General features: G+C 38.2%; 1 protein-coding gene across 3 annotated transcripts in view; it reads left to right on the plus strand.

Annotated features, from left to right (window-relative positions):
* IPO8 (importin 8) overlaps window positions 1-23,300 on the plus strand; it is a 59,248-nt gene that overhangs the window by 1,314 nt on the left and 34,634 nt on the right. The window contains exons 1-10 of one of the 3 annotated variants that reach the window (XM_036299449.1): window positions 331-452; window positions 4,375-4,456; window positions 7,115-7,271; window positions 9,164-9,322; window positions 10,351-10,507; window positions 15,117-15,206; window positions 16,402-16,496; window positions 17,107-17,191; window positions 18,888-19,022; window positions 20,631-20,730. In XM_036299449.1, coding sequence (XP_036155342.1) covers window positions 7,135-7,271; window positions 9,164-9,322; window positions 10,351-10,507; window positions 15,117-15,206; window positions 16,402-16,496; window positions 17,107-17,191; window positions 18,888-19,022; window positions 20,631-20,730 — 958 coding nt within the window. In that variant the 5' untranslated portion in view covers window positions 331-452; window positions 4,375-4,456; window positions 7,115-7,134. Of the gene's footprint in view, window positions 1-330; window positions 453-4,374; window positions 4,457-6,807; window positions 6,860-7,114; window positions 7,272-9,163; window positions 9,323-10,350; window positions 10,508-15,116; window positions 15,207-16,401; window positions 16,497-17,106; window positions 17,192-18,887; window positions 19,023-20,630; window positions 20,731-23,300 lie in introns of those variants that run through there. The other 2 variants (XM_036299450.1, XM_036299448.1) reach the window with 2 other exon arrangements.

The following is a 23,300-nucleotide window of genomic DNA, read 5'->3' on the forward strand; positions in this document are numbered from 1 at the left end:
GGAGAATGGAGAACACTGGCCCCGGGGCGGGGGGGGGGGGCGGGGGGGGGAAGGTGGAGTTGAACTGAAGCCCAAAGTGAATGGATTTCCTTTTTGAAAATACAAGGACTCCCACCCAGAATAGGAGAAAGTTAAAGCCAGCACCTGTCCCGGGCTTTAAGGACATGTCCTCTCTGTTGATTGGTTAGAAAAGCAGTAACCCAGGGGCTGCTTAGGGGGAGCAGAGCTAGAGCTGAACGGGGACGCCATTAGCAGGACCGGGAGGGAGGCTTTGCCTGTTTGTGGCTCCCTCCTCCGCACAGGGGGCAGGATGTAACTTTGATAGTGCCCTTTGGGAGCACGTCTTCGATGTCACCATAGCCTCCCCTGCTTCTGTGAGCATGCCCTCGCTTGGTTTCTGATTCATCCGTACATACTACATACGTGCAGGTGACTTGATAGAAGTGGAAAAGGTAAGTGGGAGATCCTGTAGAACTAGAAGTGATATTTAGATTATATATTTTTCATGGTGTTTCAACCCAAATGCATTCCATCCTTGCTCTGCCTTGCCTGCCCGGTATTCACCCAAGTCATCACAGACCGCAGTTTCCTCTGTAACCTCTAAAAGTTGCTTATGGCTGTGCCGCTCTCTAGCATTTATATGTCGTATAGTGCTTTGGGTTGTGATATCCTCTAAGTGTTTTTTTGAATGATCTGTAAGTAGAAGACCAAGTTATGTCATATAACCTTACTAGAGGCCCGGTGCATGAAATTTGTGCAGGGGGACGGGGGTGTTCCTTAGCCCAGCCTGCACCCTCTTGCAGTCGGGACTGCTGGCTCCTAACTGCTGGCCTGCCTGCTCCATCGCCCCTAACCCCTCAGCCTGCCTGCCTCATCGCCCCTAACTGCCTCTGCCTCCCGGGCCTCCACGGATTGGTCCAGAAGGATATCCAGAATAACGTCTGGAAGGTCGTTCAGCTGTCTGGTCTAATTACGCTTTTATTATTATAGATAGCAAAACATGGTTATAATGTTGGGTTTTGTATGCTTATCCTTTACCAACATACTTTGCTGGATAAACAGGTGGGTAATCTACCATAAGTGATTAGGGTCCAGCTCATTGATTTTAGTCTGGGTCCTCCCTCAGCAAGTGTGCTCTGCATAGGAAATGGGGGCAGTGTCTACAAAGTACTGATTGATTTGTCAGTTGCCATGTAGAAGAGGAATGCAGCTTTGAAACATAATAGTGTTCCAAAGGATAAATTCTTATTTGGAGCTATATTTTTCTGTGGCCAACGCAGTATTTCTGTTACCAGTGACTGGTCCCTTGATTGCTATTTATGATATTGTTTGCATGGGCAGATGCATTTTTATTTTTATCTCAGGATATTGAGAATGCTTCCTGTACATATTTGTCACCACCTCTAGACCCAGAAGTCCCTTGGAATGGGTGGATATGTTGCTTCAGTAACTCATTCAGAAAATTGTCTTCCTTTAGTAAATAATTCTCACCATGGCCTCGACAGGAAATAAAGATATGTGCTTTTATTGGCAAGCTTTTATTCCCTGCTTTTCCATGAATCTCTGGTATCCTTTTTATTGACCTTTAAGGAGTTTACTTGTATGAATAACATTTATTGAGTTCTATTGCAAGGACTAGTACAAGGCCGTGCTCTCAGAGAGCTTGCATTCTAGCGGAGGATACGGACAAGCAATATAATTTCAGGTCATAAGTGCTATAAAGCCCCAGAGTGTGTTGGGATGTATAGAGGGTGGTCATTGTCTGAAGACGACATCGAGCAGAGACCCAGATGTTAGGAGTGAACCAGGTGAACTGGGAGGGGAGCAGAGAGGGAAGGGCAAGTTCAGTAGAAGCCTTCGGCTTGTCATGCTGGAGACTAGGATAGTTAATGCAGTTATGCTTTGCCATCATGCCTTGTTGGCGGCAGTGAGGCAGAGAATGGGAAAACATCAGGTCTTTGCTGTAAATGAATTCTCATAAAATGCAGAGTTTAGCTAAGCAAATAAACTCTTTATTTTCAGAAAACTTCACAGATACAAAGTAAATCCTCAAGAAATCATTGCAAAATGTCTTCTCCCCACCCCCTTAGAAATGTGAAGACCAGGTGGAAAAAGAAATTGGATAAATATTTTGTGAGGAAAAATAGTATGAGAATACATCGAAATTCACCATGGAATGTTTTAGCTGGCAAATTAACATAGATTGAATCAGGCAGAAAGGAAAAGATAAAAAGTTGCGGAAGTTCTTTGAAATGCAAACAGTTACAAAAAGAGTTCTAAAATGTGTAAAATGGCAACAGTGTTGAAATAAAAGTAGTTTCCACAATAACCATTTTCAAATAAGTAGCATTAATCTAGTATAAAGATTATTTTGTACTTATGTGTAATAAGATTTAAAAAATAAATACTAAACTACATAGATTAGAATTAACTATATCGATTAGAATTAAACTATATAGATATTTGATTCACTATAAGACCTTCCAGTATCTCAAAAGTTACGAACAGGAGTTATTTTATAATGTAAATGTAGAAGGTGCAAAAGATTGGGCTACATTTGTGTTAATTTTGATGCCTGTAAACTGCTGTTAAAAGAAATCTGTTTTCTTTAACAATATTTTAAAATTCTGGCAGTTGCAATTATGGGTAAAACAGAATATACTTTATATGCAACAGATTTAAGATTCTGAGGTTTATAAGGGTGAAAGGTAGAACAATTTCAAGATAATTCAAAATTTTACTGAAGGATATAGAAAGGATTGGAAAGCATAATGCTCTTTCATGGAAAGGATTAATATTTTAAAGATGCCAGTTTTCTCTCTTTTTTTTTGTAGTCAAACATCTTAATAAATGCTATCTATAATAATAAAAGCATAATATGCTAATTAGGCTGGATAGCTGAAGGACCTTCTGGATGTCATTCTGGATACTCTTCCGAAAGAAGCCGCAGCAGCAGGGGCCAAGGCGGAGGTGGTTAGGGGCGATGAGGCAGGCAGGCGAGCGTTTAGGGGTGATGAAGCAGGCAGGCAAGCAGTTAGGGGTGATGAAGCAGGCAGGCAGACTGGTTAGTGATCAGGCAGGCAGGCAGGTGAGCAGTCCAGAGCCAGCAGTCAGACATCCCCTGAGGGGTCCCGGATTGCGAGAGAGTGCAGGCTAGGCTGAGGGGCTCCCCAACCCCCCCCACCCACCCCCCACCCCCCGCATGAATTTTGTGTACCGGGCCTCTAGTTATAAATAAACGGATAGGAAAGGTGATAAGTTAAAAAATTGAGTGGTGTGCCATGGTAGATCCAGGCTCCTGGGAGAAGGTAAACTGGACAGATTCTGCATCATATGTCTGGCTTTAGCTTTACTGAGAATTTAGGAGTGTTTTCTGGGATTGTCAGCCGGCAAGGCAAAGTCAAAGCTCTGGGAATATGGCAGGGCTGTAATATGGTCTAGGCACCAGACATCCGGTGGGAATATGGTCAGAAGGAATGGGCTTGCTCTTGATTTTTTTGTGCTTCTAAAGTCACCCTGACCAAACTCAGGAGTCAGTCAAGTTAGAACATGTCTGTGGGTGAACTGACCCAGGCGGCAGGCACTTGCTTCATGAGCACAGCCTCACTTGGGCATTGCTAAATTTCAGATGCTTCAGCAGCAGAGCTGATGACAGCTCCGTGCGGTGAGGCACCCTCTTGCCATCTGGACTGCGTCCTCTCCAGGGCTCATGCACAGCTATTTAATGCGATCTTCTTTTCCTGTGCTGGATCTCCTGTTTTCTGAAGCACATGTTTTTCTGTTTTTGGTTTGTCAAAAATACCATAAACTAAATTAAAGCACAAATAAGCTGGAAAGAAACACTTGAAATGTATTGGTCCCCCCAAAAAGGTTGAGATTGTAAATTCATAAATAGCTCATAGAACTTATTAAGACTGAAACAAATATTCCATTTACAAAAGGATGAAGGGAATAAGGAACTTGTAGAAAAACAAACAGGCAACACACAGGAATAATTCAACATAGAGGAAGTGTAATTTAAAACAGGAATAAGGTTTTTAAGTTTTTGCAGGCATGATAATCCCTACTTTGGGTAGACAGACACACGCATTCACTGCTGTTGCTACGGCAAATTGCTACTCCCATTCTGGAGAGCATTATCACCACATATTTGAAAGAAACACACAACAAAACAAACAAATAAAAATGTTCATATTCTTCATCAATTTATTCTAAGTTAATTTTTTTTTTGACTTGAAGTATTTTAGTAATCTTCATTTTGGAGAATTTCTTTCACTTTAAAAGTTTTATTTACAGGAGTGTATTTAGTAACAGGTGCTAATAGTTATTCATTTATATTGCCCTATTTTATAAACTATTTCTTTGTAATTTCAGTCCTACAAGATTATCAATTTTGCCCCCAGTTTACTTCGGATTATAGTCTCTGACCATGTGGAATTCCCAGTGCGCCAGGCAGGTGAGTTGTTTTTTTTTATCTTTATAAACTTATTTATGGTGAAAGTAAAAGTAGAGTTTTATTTTAATTTTAAACATATTTTATTTCTTGAAGAAAAAAAAACACCAGGAAATGCACAAGAAGTATTTCTAATGGCTTAAAAAATCACTTTCCTTTAACCTGGAACTTTAGGGGTAGATACTGAGTTCTTAAATCTCTCTTAGCTTTTTCTATTTTTCTTTTTCTTCTATCTGTCAACCCCTTGCCTCTGTAACTTTGCTGTTTTTCCCCTTATCTTTCCTTATTTTAAGAGCTTCATCTCCCTAATTTTTTATGATTCCTGGAGGCCTAGCCTTTGGGCCCACAGATTAATATCATGAATTTATATATGTGAATTTATATATGTGAATTTATGTACTCCATTTGTGTATCAGATCATGGAGGTGTAAAGTATTGCATAGATGTTCCTAACCATGTGATGAGGGAGCAGGACTTTTGCTTTAAACATGAAACTTACCTTTAAGTCTATGGGACCTGTGGTAGATTGGGGATGGGAGGTGGAAGAGGGTATAGAGGGAATAAATGGTGATGGGAAAAAAATGAAATAAAGATTAAAAAAGATAAGCTGGCCATTAGAGCCCAAAAGGTAAAAAAAGGGAGAAAGCCTTGGAAAATCATGAGTTCTGAAAAGATAGTAACTTCAAGGTAAAGGAGATAAAATAATAATACTAATTAAAAAATAGTTAAAAGGGCTTTTAAAAATTATTGAAGTGACAGATACTCATTGTAAATAATTTGGGCATTATAGAAGAATACCAAGAAGAAAGTAAAAAAAGCTACTCAACATTCATTAAATTATAAATGAGCATCATTAACACATGTGCATGTGTTAGGGTATAGCAATTGATGATGTTTTATAGAAATGGGGTTATACTCTACGTGCTGATAAAAGTATTTAATTTTACTTGAAATAATAATGAAAAAGTAAAGAATCATTCAGTTTTGCAAAAATATAACACTATGTATGATTTCCTGAAAGTTCCCTTTCTAATCCCTTAGATTAGAAAAAAAATCTATAGAAAACATTTGTATTGCAATTTTTACTTTAATAAGGTTTGTAAGACTTCTATGTAAGTTTTTTGAAAGCATTACTCTCAGTTTTATTTAATTTTTGTTTTATAAAATAGGCTGTTCTGAAACACCTTTTTGCTATTTTAAATAACCTAAGTAGGGCCATTCTGAAGTTCCTATGAAAGCTTTGTGGAAGTAGTATTTTTAAAGATTTTAAAGCAGTTTATTAAACTGATGTCTTCTTTATATGGCATATAAACACTACAGAAACACAGAATTTATACATTAGATTCCTCTTAATCTCACCCCCAAAGATAGCTGCCATCAGTTTAGGGGCATGTTCTCCAAATCTATTTCCCCCCCATAGCTATACTGGCATTATTATTATTATTATTTTGTTAATTCTCATCCAAGGATATTTTCCATTGATTTTTAGAGAGAAAGAAGGGAGGAGGAGAGATAGAGAGAGAAACATCGATGTGAGAAAGACACATCGATTGGTTGCCTCTGGTACAGCTCCAGGGCTGGCGATCCAACCTGTAACTGAGGTATGTACGTGCCCTTGACAGAAATTGAAACCTGGGACCCTTCAGTCCCAAGGCCAATGCTCTATCCACTGAGCCAAACTGGCTAGGGCTATGCTGGCTTTAAAAAGTAACAAAGATCTGTTTATATTACATATGCTATTTTATAATTTCCTTTTTTAAATTTAACCATTGATGCTTGGAGAATTGTTCCATGTCAGTGCATATGCATTTCTTTGTAGAGAACTGCCATACTTTATTTAAACAATTTGATGTTAATAGACATTTCCTTTATTGACCCTTATTGTTGTTATAGAGGCAATGCTCAAATGAGCATCCTTGGACATATATCTCTGGATACTTGTGGGAATATTTTCATAGAGTAAATGACAAGAAACGGAACTGCTAGGTCAATGGATCTTAATGATGTTAACATTTAGAATTTTGAATCTTATCACCAAGTTGCTTCTGCAACATTTTCTATCAATAGTGCATTAGGCCGAAACCGGTTTGGCTCAGTGGATAGAGCGTCGGCCTGCGGACTGAAAGGTTGCAGGTTCGATTCCGGTCAAGGGCATGTACCTGGGTTGCGGGCACATCCCCAGTGGGAGATGTGCAGGAGGCAGCTGATCGATGTTTCTCTCTCATTGATGTTTCTGGCTCTCTATCTCTCTCCCTTCCTCTCTGTAAAAAATTAATAAAAATATATTAAAAAAAAATAGTGCATTAGAATGCGAGGTTCCCCATATGATCACAAAACCATTTTAATCCCTATAGAACTGGACTTGAAAATAAGAAGCAACCTTCAGACAACAAAGATACACACATGGTAAAATCATGGACTTACTTATAATTCAGTCATTAAATGCTGTTAATTTTATAACTAGAAAATATTTTTATTATGGGCACCATACAAGATGGCCTATATAAAAGACACGTTATAAGATTTATAATTGCAAGATTTTCCATTTTTTATTGGCTGTCATGTTTAACTTTGAAGGGTTTAAGCCTTTCACGCTCTGACAAGCTGAATAAAGTTATCTTTTTGGTACTGCTATACTGGCATTTTTTTCCTCTAATTTAGCTGCCATTTACTTGAAGAACATGGTGACACAGTACTGGCCGGACCGAGAACCTCCCCCAGGAGAAGCAATATTTCCATTCAACATTCATGAAAATGATCGCCAGCAAATACGTGATAACATTGTGGAAGGAATAATTCGGTCTCCAGATTTAGTGAGGTACATTAGACTATATCTACATGGTTAATAGTAGGAAGCACAAAATATATGCATTGAGCAGGGAGGTTGGATTTAATCATCATCCTCAAGTTTGGTTTTTAAAAAGGTAAATTAATGAAGATGGGCACTCAGAGAATACTGTTTTGCTGATTTGTCTTTGCTTTTGTAATCCTTTGCAATATTTTGGGAAAGATTCAGTTGCTTTAAGTTGCCACAAAAAAGAGTTAAGGCAAAAATCATCCTTAATTAAAATTGTATAAATCCCTGCTGTGGAAATGACTATGTTCTTAGTTATGATCTCTTGACTTTTTTCTGTCTGCTTTTCTTTTTCCTGACACAGAGAAATTGACTTCTGGGAGTTTTAACCTACCACTTTTCTTAACACTGGCCTCTCTTTCCATTCATTTTTATGAGCTGAGTATCTTTTCCTTTGGAGGAGACAGGATAGAGTACGTATCAATAGAAGAATCACCTGTGGTTTTTTCACATTTGGCTTAGGTGCTGTAGAGCAACGCTGTCCGGGAAAGCATTCTGCAGTGATGGGAATCTCCTCTATTTGCGCTTAGCCGTGTGGCTGGCATGGTATCGAGTGCTTGAAGTGTGGCCCGTGTAGCCGAGGAGGGGAATTTTTAATATAACTTCGATAAGTTCAGAGTGTGCACATGTAACTAATGGCTGCCCCTGTCTATTGGACAGCACCGCTGTAGAGTCATAAGGATTTTGCAGTCTTAAAATAGGAGAAACAAACTCTTTCCAACCTGAGCTAGTAATTAGATTTCTTTTGAAAATGGGGGAGGGAAATAGATGAAACTGAGGTAGGGGAATGAAATTGTTTAATGTCAAGAGATTAGGTATAACTTTTCTCCTTGTGTCTAATGTACATTATGACATAAGCAGGAGAAAGGGAAGGAAGTGTGAGGAAGAAACAGTGAGGAAGGAGAAGAAACATTATACTGCTCTTGGTACAGTTACTTTGTCTGCTGAGAGGAGAAAGTAGGTGTACTGGTGAAAGAAAACCACCGTTATTCTCATTGGTTGTCCAAGTGCCAAGCTGGGCAGTGGCTCCCCTATGGTGTAATCATGGATCTATTTCTTGTCAAAATCTTTACATTTTCAGATATCTCTGCGTCTTGCAGTGCTTCTACCTAGTAATGTAGGAAAGGATGGCCGCTCATAGCCATCCTTTGCTTGGTTGCAGTGAGAAGAGGGTTGGGAGGGTCATCCTGAAGATGAAATCTTTAAAAAGGGAAAGTTTCAGTTTTCTTGCAGATTTGACATATTGGTTGTTTGGGAACAGCTGCTGGTGGCACAAGGGGAGACCTTTATAACGAGGCTTTGCTTCTGTTATGTCCTGAAGCCTTGACTGTAATCACTTTGAAGAAATATTTTTAAAGTTTATGTCAGAGTTTTGCAAAGAAAAATTTTCAAACAGATTTGGTTAACATAGGAAAGGGCATTATTTTGTTTGTTTCATTTCAGTGAATCTAAGTTATTGGCTGTTTAACTCAACACACATGTTTATTTATTTCACTGTGGAATCCTAAGTTAGCCAGGCTCACTTTCTGACCTTTTGCAAATGACCATGTAAGGACATATTGATAGTTTATAGAAGAGAGATTTTTTTCTCCCCTGTATTTAGGATAAGACTGTTTGAAAGGCTTTATTTGTTTTTCTTAGGAAATGACCCGTTCTCTTTATTTTCAGTAAGTTGGGCTACTGAGGTTTGTCTTTCTAATACTGTTCTTTGTCTTCCCTCCCAGATACATAACTATATCATGTGGGTAAATAGGACTTAAAGTGATTTTATGTAAAATATTGGGGGTCTTTGAAACCTGATATTTATTAACCACTTAGATTTTGGACTTTCTCCCCCCCACCCCCCCTCCCCCTAGAGTCCAGTTAACAATGTGTCTCCGTGCCATCATTAAATGCGATTTCCCCGGTCACTGGCCAGCAGTAGTCGACAAGATAGACTATTACTTGCAGTCACAGAGCAGCGGAAGCTGGCTTGGCAGTTTATTATGTCTGTATCAACTGGTGAAGACATATGAGTAAGTTGATTTCCATTGGCTAAAAATACCAGCCTTGTGGTACTTAAAAAAAATTAAATTGCATAGATGGGTTGTGCTGGGTGTCTGTCCTGGGGGGGATCAAGTTAGTTTGGCAAATGGTGGCTAAGCACAAACATGTTTATTTACTGCAGTTATTTAAAGAACCTTTAATCTGTTAATGTGCATGCTAATCTTTGAGGCAGTGATACGGTATGATATTGCAGTGCTTTTCAAAAATTATTTGCTAGTTTCAGAGGACCACTTATTAACAGCTTTCCTAGGTAATTCTGATACAGAGGTATCTTGACATTTGTCTTCAAGTGAGCACATTATTAAGTACAGCAAAAATTTAACTTTTTGGAGGCAAAATAGAAAATATTAAAGTTTCTTTGCTAGTGACTGTTTTGCATAAAAGCTGCTTGGGAGGTGGGAGACAAGTACGACGTTTAATAGCATTGCTTTCTGGTTTCGGAGAGGATTGCTACTTACACACGCAAAGTCCTGTAGACCTTTTTACAAGCTGGTTAGTTCATGCTCTGTAGAATTTTTAGAAGATATTTTAGATTTGTGGCAATTGAAGTGACCTAATGGCATGTACATTTGTAAACCACTTTAACGTCTTAATTTAGGATATTGTGAGAAGGAATGTATTTCCCCACATTATTTGTTATATAAGAATATCTATTTAAACAGACATATCAAATTGTATTTTATAGGAAGGATTGTGGTATGATGAAAATTAAATTAAATAGTAGAAAAATTTAGGAAAGCCACAAAATAGACTTGAAACTAGTCTATTTATTTATAGTAAGATTTTCGGTATTCTGCCTAAAAGAGGGATATGTTCTTTTGAAGTTCTTCCAAGTTTATTCTAACAATTCAAACAGAAAATGTAAGCCAATGGTTGGAATGTTTTTGTTTGGCTAGCTCTATATAGTTTTTAAAATATGTATATATTTTTTCATTATTTATTGTTCTTTTGCAAGGGGGGACAATTATTTTTCTCTCTTTTGTTTTTGCTCATGTAGATATAAGAAAGCAGAGGAAAGAGAGCCTCTTATAGCAGCAATGCAAATATTTCTGCCTCGTATTCAACATCAAATCATGCAGCTCCTTCCCGATTCCTCACATTATTCTGTGTTACTACAGAAACAGATTTTGAAAATCTTTTATGCACTTGTTCAGGTAAGTGTCTATTGCAGAAGACAAATTTGGGGCCTTGCTTTTCTGCCTCATACATGGAAGATGCTCAATAAGTGTCAGTTATTGTTAACATTTCTTATATATTCTCACACGTATTTCTTTAAAAAAATCCTTATGGGAGAATAGGCTCACAGAAATTAACCTGATTGTGCAAAGTTATCCGAGTGTCAGAGCTGAGAGTCAATGTCTGTGTGGCTTGTACTCCAGGGTCTGAAGTGCTGGGAATGGGAGAGCCAGGGGAGTTAACTGCCCTAGACCTGATTACTTGACTCATCTGTCCATAGTATCTGCCTGTGAATTAGTTATGATTATAGGAGAAGAGGAAGGAAAGGAACATACTCCCTTTTAGTGGGAAATCATACTGATGGTAGTTTGTTTGCATTTGACCTAATTTAAAGCTAACAAAGTAGTTTTGCACTTTCAGAATATTTCACTTCAATAAAAATTTATATTTTTAGCCTTTTAACCTTTTAATAGAGATAGTTTGAGGCAGATTTTGTTTTCAGCTCAGCCTTTTTTGGGGAGAGAGGGAAGGGAGAAGGAGGCAAATCTGAGGAGAGATAAGAAACTGGGATACTAGAAAAATATATTCTCCACCCTCTTTTTTTTCAAGTAATAGGGAAGGAAGATGTATGGTGCCTTTGCCTTTTTATTAAAGCACTGTTCAGAAATTTTCCTCAGGAGAATCACTTTACTCTGAGGCAAGCGTTCAGTGAGATGTTTTGCCATTAGATATAGTAACATCCCATTTATTCCCTTTTCCACTGGGAGAAGTATAGCCAGAAATCAGGAAGTCAACCAGAGGCTGATGAAATAATTGTCCCCAAACTTCTATGTCTACTTGAGCTAAGAGGGCAAAATCTAAAATGTTTTTTTTTCCCCAACATATACATGCTAAAAACCTAAAAAACTAGTGAAAAATATCAACATTTTAAATGATTTTGGTTATCTGTTATATGCTACTAAAGTAGTATGCTCCTGCTGGGTATCCTTGAAGCAGATTTAGAAGGCTTTCAGAGGTATAATTACAGTGATAGTGTAAGTAAGAAGTGATTGACAATTTGGGAAGAGGCAGAAATATATATGTTTTGAAAAGTATGATACAATTAAATTGACTTTGTCTAGCATTTATTAAATACTAGAGGCCTGGTCCACAAAATTCATGCAGGGGGATTGTGTGTCCCTCAGCCCGGCCTGCACCCTCTCCAATCTGGGACCCTCGGGGGGTGTCCGACATCCCTCTCGCAGTCCCGGATTGCTGGCTTCTAACTGCTCGCCTGCCTGCCTGCCTGATCATCCCTAACCACCTCTGCATGCTGGCCTGATGCCCCTAACTATTCCCCTGCCAGCCTGATTGCCCCCTAACTGCCCTCCCCTGCTGCCCTGATCGCCCTCTAACTGCTCCCCTGCTGGCCTGATCGCCCCTAACCGCCTCTGCCTTGGCCCCTAGCACTGTGGCTTTATCCAGAAGGATGTCTGGAAGACGTCTGGTCTAATTAGCATATTACCCTTTTATTAGTATAGATTGTGTACAGAGCATTTGGGTACTTCATACATACTTTAATATATATATATTTTATTGATTTTTTACAGAAAGGAAGGGAGAGGGATAGAGAGTTAGAAACATTGATGAGAGAGAAACATTGATCAGCTGCCTCCTGCACATCCCCTACTGGGGATGTGCCCGCAACCAAGGTACATGCCCTTGACCGGAATTGAACCTGGGACCCTTGAGTCTGTAGGCTGACACTCTTATCCACTGAGCCAAACCGGTTAGGGCTTCATACATACCTTACAACTTAGTTTGTCCAAAAGTGAACTCATGCCCTGGCCGGGTGGCTCAGTTGGTTGGAAAGTCATTCATATACCAAAAAAGTTTCAGGTTCAATTCCTGGTCAGGGCACAGACCTAGGCTGTGGGTTTGATCCCTGGTCAGGGCATGATCGGTTGCGTCCCATACCGATCAATGTCTGATCAATGTCTCTCTTTATTCCTCTCTCTCTCTCTCAAATCAATAAACATATCCGCAGGTGAGGATAAAAAAAATGAACTCATTGTCATTCTTCCCCAACCCTCAGCCTGCTTCTCCTCTGTCCCGATCTCTAGTCCAAATTACCCATTGCACCAAGAGCGTAGAGTGTGGACTTCTTAACATGGCCTACAAAACCCTTCATCTCTCCACCTTACCTTTTACCATTCTCCCCTTTGTGCTTTACACTAGCCATGCTGCAATTCTTTTGGCTTCATGAACAGGTCATGCCCTCTCTTCCAAGCCTTTAAAATACTGTATTTCTGCCTGGAGCACTCTTCTCCCCATTACACCTTGGCCGATCTGTGCTCTTTCTCCAGGTCTCAGCTTGCACATCCTTCCTTATCCCTGCTACTCCCAGGCAGGATTAGGTAGTCCTCTTGTATGCCGTCATCAATACTGCGCAGCTGTTACCTGTCCACTGTATAACACCATAGTGTAATTCCTTGTTTATATATGTCCCCCCGCACCCCAACTAGAGTGTGAGTCTCCTTCTTATTATGTCCTTAGCATGTAGCAGGTTTTGGAAGGCATGGATGCAGAGACAGTATTGCCTCATCTCACTTTACTCACAGTATAGCAAGGGGGACCTACAGTAATATAGTGGCTATGGTATGCCACAGTGTAGATGAAAGTCGTTGAAAAAAATGTTTCATGAGGTAAAGATTTTCATTAAAGTGGTTAAAATGAGTTCTCATTACAAAATAGGTAATTATGTGAGGTAATAGAGGAGTTAACTGTAGTAAAAATAATCTTACTGTAGTAAAAATAATCTTATTGTGGTAATCATTTCTCATATACAGGCAGTCTTTGGGTTACGTTGGACTTGACGTACGTCATTTCGTGATTACGTCGCCATCTCCCATTTACAGTATTTATAAAAAAAAAAGTTCCATCATTTCGACATATGTACATTTGTGCTTTATGTTTTTTATTATTTATTTACTATAAGTAAAGGTCAGGAATTGTTATCTCTCTTTTAAATTTATTTTACTGTTTCACTTCATTACTGCTGTGTATGTGAATGACGTAGGTGGTTATGTAGGTGGGTTCTGACTTACGGCGAAAATCACGTTACGTCGCACCGTAGGAACGGATCTCCTACGTAACCTGAGAACCTACTGTATATATGTATCAGATATCACATTGTGTACCTTAACTATACACACACAGTGTTATATGTCAATTATCTCCACATATAAAAGGCTAAGTGTCCATCCGTCCAGCCGGTAGCTGTGATGTGCACTGACCACCAGGGACAGGTGCTCAGTGCAGGAGCTGCCATGACATGCACTGGCCATTTAAAAATAAACGGCACCACGGACCTGGAGCTGACAACCCAACACTCGGCTTCCCCCAGGTGGGACACAGGCCCTGCCACCCTCCGGAGCAACACCCTACCAAATCGCAGCCAATGCTGCCAAGACCCCATGGCGCAAAATGCGGCCCACGGCCCAGGCGAGCCTGGAAACGGTGACTGTGGGTGCCGGGTAATGGCGTCACATGACAGTGCCTGGCTTTCTCTCCCTAGTGACTAGCCTCCTTGGAGTTTCTTCAGGCCAGGAACATGACTTGCTTTATAGCCAGGTGCAAGCATTTTACAACTTAACCAAATGTTTGTGAAGCATTTTCCCATGCCTCATCTCATTTGATCCTCACGGAAGTCCTGGAGTAGGTAGATAGGAGACTTGGTGGAATCCTATTTTATTTTCATTAGCCAGAAAATGGAGATTTAGAAAGTTTAGAAACTTGACCCGACTGAAAAGAAGTAAGAAATGGTGGAACTTGAAAATGACTTCAGGTTTTCTCACTGTGCAGAATATAGTCAAACACTGCTACTGTTATATATTTTGCCTTTTGTTCTCCCTGCATGATCTACAATAATAATCTGCTTCGTGTTGATATTTACTGCTGTGTTGCTGACAATTACCTGAAAGAGAAGTTGGGGTGCTTCACTGGTCTGGGAAAAGTTTAGCTAAATCAGAAAGCAGGTCTAATTAAGCAAGTTTTTCTATATATATGTAAGAGGCTAAGTAGACTCGCGCATGTGTGATACATATAAAGTTCTTGCTGGCGCCAATTGCACGTGTGTTTTGATCTGTCATGGTTGATCGTGAATTTGGTTAATACTTCTATTTAGAGAAAGGGCCAATAGTGATATTAACATATTTCTTCTAATTAATTTCCTTTCAATATACATGAATCTGTGCACTGGGTCACTAGTATCTCAATAAAGTTGGGAAAAAAGTGGTTGAAGTGAAAAGTTTGACAAAGGGGTAAATGGTAAAAACCACTTACCTGGAATCTCACGCTGAATAAATGAGACCTTACTGTATTAATTTTTTTTTCTCATTTAAAATAGTAGCTCAGAGGAAACAATTCATAGCATATATACTTCTAGATTTTAAATTTAAAATTAAATTTTAGGTTGAACCATATGAAATTACTATTTTCATGGTCAAACGTTAGCCATTTCATGTATTTCAACCTTCCAGTATAGCTGAGATTGCTGGCTTGTGGGGGGAGGAATGACTGCTGATGGTGATGTTCTTTTGTTTTCAGTATGCATTGCCTCTTCAGCTGGTGAATAACCAAACCATGACAACGTGGATGGAGATCTTTCGAGCTATTATTGACAGGACAGTTCCCCCTGTAAGAAAGAGCTTCTGTTCCTAAGAAAAACTGTGAAAATGTGGGTTTGGGATATTTGTGGTAGATTGATTTATGATCTTAGCCTATCTGGGGGAAAAATTACTACTGTAGTAAAAATAATTAATAAAACATACTCATGTTGGGACTGTCCAGGTAAGCAAAACTAATAAAATAACTACCTTTTTCCTACTAAAATGCTAAAAAACATTTTTGAGAACTGGTATTTATTCTTCTAGCCTTTTTTTCCTCTGTGTCTACATACAACCATCTTTTATTTATAAAAATGGTATATGTAGGCACTGATTTGAAATTTATTTTTCACTTAAAATCTTTTATAAATATTTTTTATGATACAAATGTTTTTAAACTCTCGTTTTTGTTGAGTGCTTCATTTGCTGGGCATTTAGATTGTTTTAGTTTTTTAGTATTTTAACTATAAGGATGTAGTTTAAATTTTTATGCACATACATGATTATTTTCTTTGGATTGACTCCTGGAAGGTTTAAGACTTTGACAGATCTTGCAAAGCACTCTCCAGAAACATTGCCCTGGCTTACACTTCAATAGTCAGTGACTGAGAATATTTCACATAAAAGTCTAAGTTGCCAGTGTGATGGGTGAAAGATGGTGTCTCATTTTTATCTGCAGTAACAGTGATGCTATAGTTCACTTATCAAATTAACTGAGATAACTAATCCAATTCAATTAAAAAATATAAAATATTTTAACATTTAAGGTTGTCTTCAAATGCGCAGTACTTTTCTCTTATTCATATTTTGGGACAAATTATATTTAAGTTTAAGTTATATACATAAATGCACAGAACTTATGGAACAGCTCAGAGAATTATGGCAAACATGCACTTGTGTTACTGTCACCCAGCTCCAGATGACATGGTAGGACCTTTCTGTCATCCCAGAGTTTCCTCAAGTGAATTGGTATTTTGTATTTGTTTTCTATTTATTTGGGTCTTTTGAAGATGGGAGATAAATGTGAACAGCAGCATTGGTTAGTTGAAATTTACTTTGCTTATTTAATTTCTACCTTGAAATTTTTTAAGAAGGAATTTGCATTTATATGGCAATCTAAATTTACAATTAATATTACTTGGTCTATAGCAAGATTTATTCTGCCTGTTATTGACATAAACCTTTTGTTATGCAGAAATGTCATCTGGGTGTTTTTGTCCTTTTAGGAGACTATGCAAATTGATGAGGATGATCGACCAGAACTAGTCTGGTGGAAGTGTAAGAAGTGGGCGCTGCATATTGTAGCTCGTCTTTTTGAACGGTAATTCTCTGTATTAGATTTGTGATCTTAGGTCAGTATCTCAGTATTGGATATAATAAAGTTGGATAGGTCCCTTGATGGCCCAGAGTATGTGGTTATTTGTCTTTAGTGCCATAGAGGGCAAAAAGTCACCCTCTGTTTTAATTGTGATCATTGACTTTGAGATCATAATGAGGTGCTCAGTCTTCTCTGAATCTTTCTTTTTTTCTATAAAAAGAATGGAAAATGACATTGTTTAGCTTATTGGAAATATCCAGGAGTTGTACAAGAAGGTGCTTAGTAATTCAGCTCCATAGGAAAGTTAGTCAAATTTAATTATAGAAGCATTTATTGGAAAACATGTTAGATATAACTTTATTTGAAATATTTCACATTTAGGGGATCATCGTTAATTAAATAGGTGGAAGTTTCTGTCTGAAATTTTAAGTATGACCCAGAGTCAAAGGATAGCTTTTCATGATTTCCTTTTGGGGCTTGTGAAAAGAAGAGAAAGTGTTAGTTTTCTGCCCCAATAGAATGCATCTTTCAACAAGGGACTGTATTTAAACTAGTGGACATGCTGGTTTAAACAATTCACAGTATTTAAACATTTTTCTCTTTCTATTTTAAGATATGGAAGCCCAGGAAATGTCACAAAAGAATACTTTGAATTTTCTGAATTCTTTTTGAAAACCTATGCAGTGGGAATTCAGCAGGTAATAAACTTACGCTTTTAAAATAGAAGTAGTTAAGGCATTTCTATCTATATAAAAGTAGGTTACAAATATATTATCATGTTACATATTGATAGGGGATGAAATGGTAGCTCTGGGAGTTTAATGCACTGCAATTAGTTTTAGAACCAAGTGGCCTAGGCAGCTGCTACAAGAAGTACCCTTCTAGACAGTTAGAGGCTGGACTCAAACCTTTTAAGTTTGTTGATCCTGCTACAGCAGTCACCAGTATTAGACTGGATTCTTCTATTAACGTTCTGACTTCCTATGAGTTTCCTACCCTCTATTTCTTTGAGCCTCACCTCTTTATTCCAAGCTTTTATATCACAAGAGTTCATGGAATACGAATTGATCTATTTCAAGAGAAGCTGAGCTCAGAAGTTTAAGAATTTCAGCTGAGAACTTACACATTTTTTTATGGAAGTTTGGGAACCATTTCTATGCAGTGAAAGAACAGCATCCATTTTTAGCCTGCGTTGCTGAACAATGCAGAGATGATGGCAGGACTCTGACACTTTTTTTTTTTTTCTTGATATTTTTTTTTATTTTTTTTTTTTTTTATTATTAGTTAAGGTATTACAAATGTGTCCTCATCCCCCCCATTAACCCCCAACTCCCCCCACCCCCCGCCCCGCACACTCATGCTCCCATCCCCCTGTTGTCCATGTCCATTGGTTTGGCTTATATACATGTATACAAAGGACTCTGACACTTTATCAACCTGGATTTTACACAACTTGAACTGAATTTATGTTCTGAATTTATAAGTTCTGTACTTGTTTTGAAAGAACCCTTTTTTATTTATTCACCAGTTCATTTAATAGGCTTGCTATAGGGCAGAACTCTGGAGACCAGATATTAGAAGCCTTGGACTTTGTTTTATTACCTCTGACTGAGGGTCCTCGGGATAGTCATGGCTGCTGTGGGCATGGTTCCTTCCATATAAACAGTCTCTCTCTTTTTAATCAATCTTTAAAAAAATAATTTCTCAGTTTTGTGTTATGTTTATAAAGACTTTCCGTTGTCTGAGATTCTAAAAGAAAATTCTTCCATATTTTCTTCTAGGAATTTTATGCTTTCATTTTTTTTTTGTTTGTTTAAATATTTCGCCATCTAGAATTTATTTTGGTATGAAGTTTAGTTAGGGAATCAACTTCATTTTTGTTCAGAGGGTTAATATAGTTGTCCCAATACTATTTATTTGAGTCCACGGCCGTACCACCCTGAACACGCCAGATGTCTCCTATTTTTTTGATAATTTAACTGTTTCTCTCCTGGTTTGAAATGCACCTTTATCAAATGTTAAAATCTGTTTGTGCTGTCTTTTTCTGTATGGTTGTTTTCAATGTTCATTTAGTCAAGTCTGTTGTTGTTGTTTTTTTAACAGGAGTCTTAATGTATTTGAATAACTACTATGTGGAATAGCGCGAAGACTTACTCTGAGTAGTTCCATAGGTTAGAAGTAGGACACATGGCTGGAAATTACAGTGAGGCACTGTTCCATATAACATGACCCTGTCTAATAATTAAAACTGCCCCGGAGCTTTCTCACAAAATATTGACTTCCCTTAACATCTGTTAGTTTTTGTCTTTATGCATTCTGGGTTTTAGGTCATGCCTTAAATGCCCCTCCCCTTAACCTTCAAATTGTACATATTCTCTTTCCATTTTCCTATAGGTACTACTAAAAATTTTAGACCAATATAGACAGAAAGAGTACATCGCCCCTCGGGTTCTTCAGCAAGCATTCAACTATCTCAACCAAGGGGTTGTTCACTCTGTAACGTGGAAGCAGATGAAGCCACACATACAGGTGAGTGTCAGGGAGCAGTTCTCTAAAATTATTCCTGGTTAAATTTGGTTTTCTAGACATAGTGTTACTAATTCCATATTTTATGCTGAATATATTTTTATTTCCATTAATAATTACAAATGAGTGCAGTCATATCTGATATGAAGGGCTTGGAAATTTAAGTATGAGAAGAGTGAAAACTTCCAAGTTTTATGAGTTGGAGGACTTGGATTCAGTTAACCTTGTTCAATTGTTTACTTAAAGATAGAATTCCACATTGTTATTTAATCAAAGGACAAATGAGAATGAAAAATTACAGGCCATTAATAAATAAATTCCTATTTGCATGCAGACAATTTTGGGTAATTCAACAATGTCAGGAATGGAAATTTTTCCCCTTAAAACTGTAAATTCTTGAATTCTAATCTCTAAGATGGTATCTAAAAAGAAAAAGAAATTCCTTTTCTTTGCCTTTGGTGTCCAGGTTAGAATTCATTTAGTGTTATCTTATTATAGGTCTTAACAACATAATATTTTTTGCATTGTTTTCTATGGACATCTTAATTATATTTGCCTAATCTCCTTGATCAAACAGGGGTCATTTCTTTGCAATTAATAGATAACTAGTTTCATTTTATTTGCTGTGTTTCTGTAAAGTAAGGATTAATTGTGATAGTATATTTTCTACTTGATGGCTTTGACCTTAATTTTACATGACTGTAATGTAGGAATAAGAAATGGATCCTTAGGCTGAATTTTTTCTCTTAGAAATACTTAATTTATTTAAGAGATGGTTCTGTGGTTTTTGTTTTTTTTAATTCTCATCTGAGGACATGCTTGTTAATTTTAGAGAAAGAGGAAGGAAGAGAGAGAGAGACAGAGACAGAGAGAGACATTGATCTGAGAGAGAAACATTGATCTTGCCTTCCCCGTGTGTGCCCTGACTGGGGATTAAACTCCACACCTTTGGCGTATGGAATGATGCTCCAACCAACTGATCCACACTGGCCAGGGCGAGATGGTTCTGTTTTTACATATGTAATTGCTGGAGCACAAAAGGGCCTAGTAGAGCATTATCAGCAGTGAACATACATATATGGTTTTTTCTTTTCCCCCTGAAACCTGCATTTGTAGAGTAGGAAATTAGGTTTTTGTAAATGGAAGAAAAGAAAATTTTAATATTGTTGATATGTTGACATTTAGAACCAAAATGGAAATGTAAAAATGTGCAAAAAAATATAATAGTAAATATAACCTTTGCTTGATATTTATTTATTCTTAAAGAGTCAAGGTATGCTTACTACTGATTTGTTAGTTAAACTTTATTATCCTTTCTGTTGTTTCAAAAAATAGCGTTTACATTCATCTTTCTCTATATTTTTAATCAATTGTTGTTTAAAAACAAACTTATGTTTAACCCAACCCCTCACTCCCTCATCCCCTCATCCTCTACCCCCACTCTAAGCTCTTGCTTTCCTGCTCCCACCTTAGCTGCTGCAAGCTTAATAGGAAGATTAATAGTGCAGTTTGGAAAACTAACATCATAAAGGCAGTCAGTAAATCCATTATTAGTGTTACCCAAATTTGAATAGCTATACCCAGTTGCTGTTTTGTTTTTTTCCTTCTTAGAATATCTCTGAAGATGTGATTTTTTCTGTGATGTGTTATAAAGATGAGGATGAGGAGCTGTGGCAAGAAGATCCCTATGAGTACATAAGGATGAAATTCGGTAATCGAGATGGTTTTTTTCCTCGTTAGTTCCTGGATACATAAAGTAATAGACCTAAATTTGTATTTTAAGGAGATTTTATTACTTTGTTAAATTCCCCAAGTTCTGCTTTGCAGGATAACCTTTGAAACTCCTGAGAGTTTGATGTTCTGTTGAACTAATGAACTTGAGGCCTTTGGGTGTGGGAGATGAAAAGCCGCTTTATGTATCCATGCTATGGGACTGAAGCGGTCTTGGCGCCATCTGTAATCTTTTCTATTGTGATGCTGATCTGCAGGGACCATCCCTCTCTGAGCTTTTTGGGGTACCCATTTGTAGACTGGGCTGTGCTCAGTCTGGCAGATCCTTTGGATTTCTGCATAGTTTAAGAGCACCCCAATTTAGTTTGCCTCCTTATCTTAGAGATAAAGTTTTCCACAAGGGAATGAGATTACTCACAGTGGTTGCACTATGTGGCCCAGTTCTCTGGGAAGGGGAGGAGGGTCCATTTAGCTTGGGTTTTCCTGGAAGCTCTTGAACTGTGTAGATTGCCTGAGTTCATTTCCGGATCTCTGGTTTGAATTAATTGCTTCATGGAATACTCAAACCCTTCACAGAGTGAAATGTTATTTGTGTACCTCAGTTTCTCCCACAACTTAGAGCTATCTGAGGTCAGGGGCTGTATCATATTTATTTGCTTTATTTTGCATTCTCCATTCCTTCTACATCTCTACAGTCCTCTACTAGTGTTTGGCTCTAGTATGTCTTCAATAAATGTTGAAATAAATAATTGATAAAACTGGCAATGCATTGCTTTCCCTTGTGGACCAGGTGTCTCTGGCTACTTGAGTTAAGCCTACTGGTATTGATGCTACTGGTGTAGATGCTAGATTGTTTTTACAGTGCTCTGTGTTAGTACTGTTTGATTCAGTAAATGAGGAAGTGCCTCTTATCCAGAGACAAAGTACAGGAAAAGCCAATGAATGAGAAATGATATTTACCATTTGCTTTATCCCTCCGTTCTACTCTTTCCTGTTAAAAATCATTACACGTGGACATGATTTCCTCCCTTTCTGGTGCTTTTGTTTTTCTAGGAACAGAGTGATTAGCCAGTCTTCTCTTTTTCATTATATTCTTTCAATGTTTATCTTTCCTGTGATACCTTTATTTTTTGTAATGTGCAGAGTGTTTAGCTTTCAGAAAGCTACCATTATTTCACTTATTCTTCATATAAAATAAGATATGAAGTTTTTAGAAATAAAACAATTAAGAGCTATGAATGTTGATTGACAGAATTTACATTTTATTGACTAGAAGAGAATATGGATAACTCAAGACTAGCTGAAATGCTTTTTCTTTAACCATTTCCTTCTGGGAACTAGAATGTAATGGCTATTATTTGATACTAGAGGCCAGGTGCATGAAATTCGTGCACTTGGGGCGGGAAGGGGGGGTTCCCCCAGCCTGGCCTGTGCCCTCTTATAGTGCGGGAGCCCCACGATCGATCGCCCCAAAGAGTTAGGTCCCGGCCACCCATCCAGGGCTCCTTGATGGATTGCCCCAAAGAAGTAGGCTGAAGCCGCGGGCCCTGCCTCCGTGCCGCACATGCAGCGTCAAGCTCCTGCCCACCCACGTGCGCCCGCAGCCCCGACTGCCCACTCATGCCCGCTGTACACGCAGCCTTCTGGTGATTGCTCGTTGGGGCATGAGGGCGTCATGGCGTGAGGGCGTGACAACCACATAGGCCAGTGGTTCTCAACCTTCTGGCCCTTTAAATACAGTTCCTCATGTTGTGACCCAACCATAAAATTATTTTTGTTGCTACTTCATAACTGTAATGTTGCTACTGTTATGAATCGTAATGTAAATATCTGATATGCAGGATGGTCTTAGGCGACCCCTGTGAAAGGGTCGTTCGACTGCCAAAGGGGTCGCGACCCACAGGTTGAGAACCGCTGACATAGGCTTTTATTAATAGGATGTATATTTTACTTTGGGATAACTATAGGGAAGAACAGCTATGGCATTTGTTTTCTTTTTATATTTTTGTCACTTGCAGTTGTTTATATGAACAAAACTTTCCTATCTAAAGGTATTATCTGCTTCTAATAATGAAGCTTTTGGATTTGATATAAAGTACAGGAGCTGAGGCTTTGATGTTAAGGCAACCTAGGTGTGGTGCTGGCTTGGTCACTCACTCGGGGGACTGTGGGCACAGAACTTAATGCCTCTGAGATGCAACGTTTTCATCTATAAAGCAGGCAATGACAATAGTGCTGGATGGAGTAAGTGGGATAGTACACATAGTTAGTTATTAACAGCTTAGTGTAGAATGCTACATCCTGGGAAAAACCTTAGTATAGTGCCTGCCACAGAGTAAGTACTCAGTAAATGTGAGTTGTTAGTATTATCATGTTTGTGTTTTATATTTTGAGGCAAAGACGTAGATTTGGTTTTATTTTTATATTTAAATATGGATATATCAGATACTTATCAAGTTTTCATATTCTTACATAAAACTGCCTATTCTGAAATTTTCATGTAGTTAAGTGATCTGTTTTACATACGTGTATATTCAAACAAATTCCCTT

This window comes from Myotis myotis, unplaced genomic scaffold (genome assembly GCF_014108235.1).
Source record: "Myotis myotis isolate mMyoMyo1 unplaced genomic scaffold, mMyoMyo1.p scaffold_m19_p_3, whole genome shotgun sequence".
In the NCBI taxonomy this organism is placed as follows: domain Eukaryota; kingdom Metazoa; phylum Chordata; class Mammalia; order Chiroptera; family Vespertilionidae; genus Myotis; species Myotis myotis.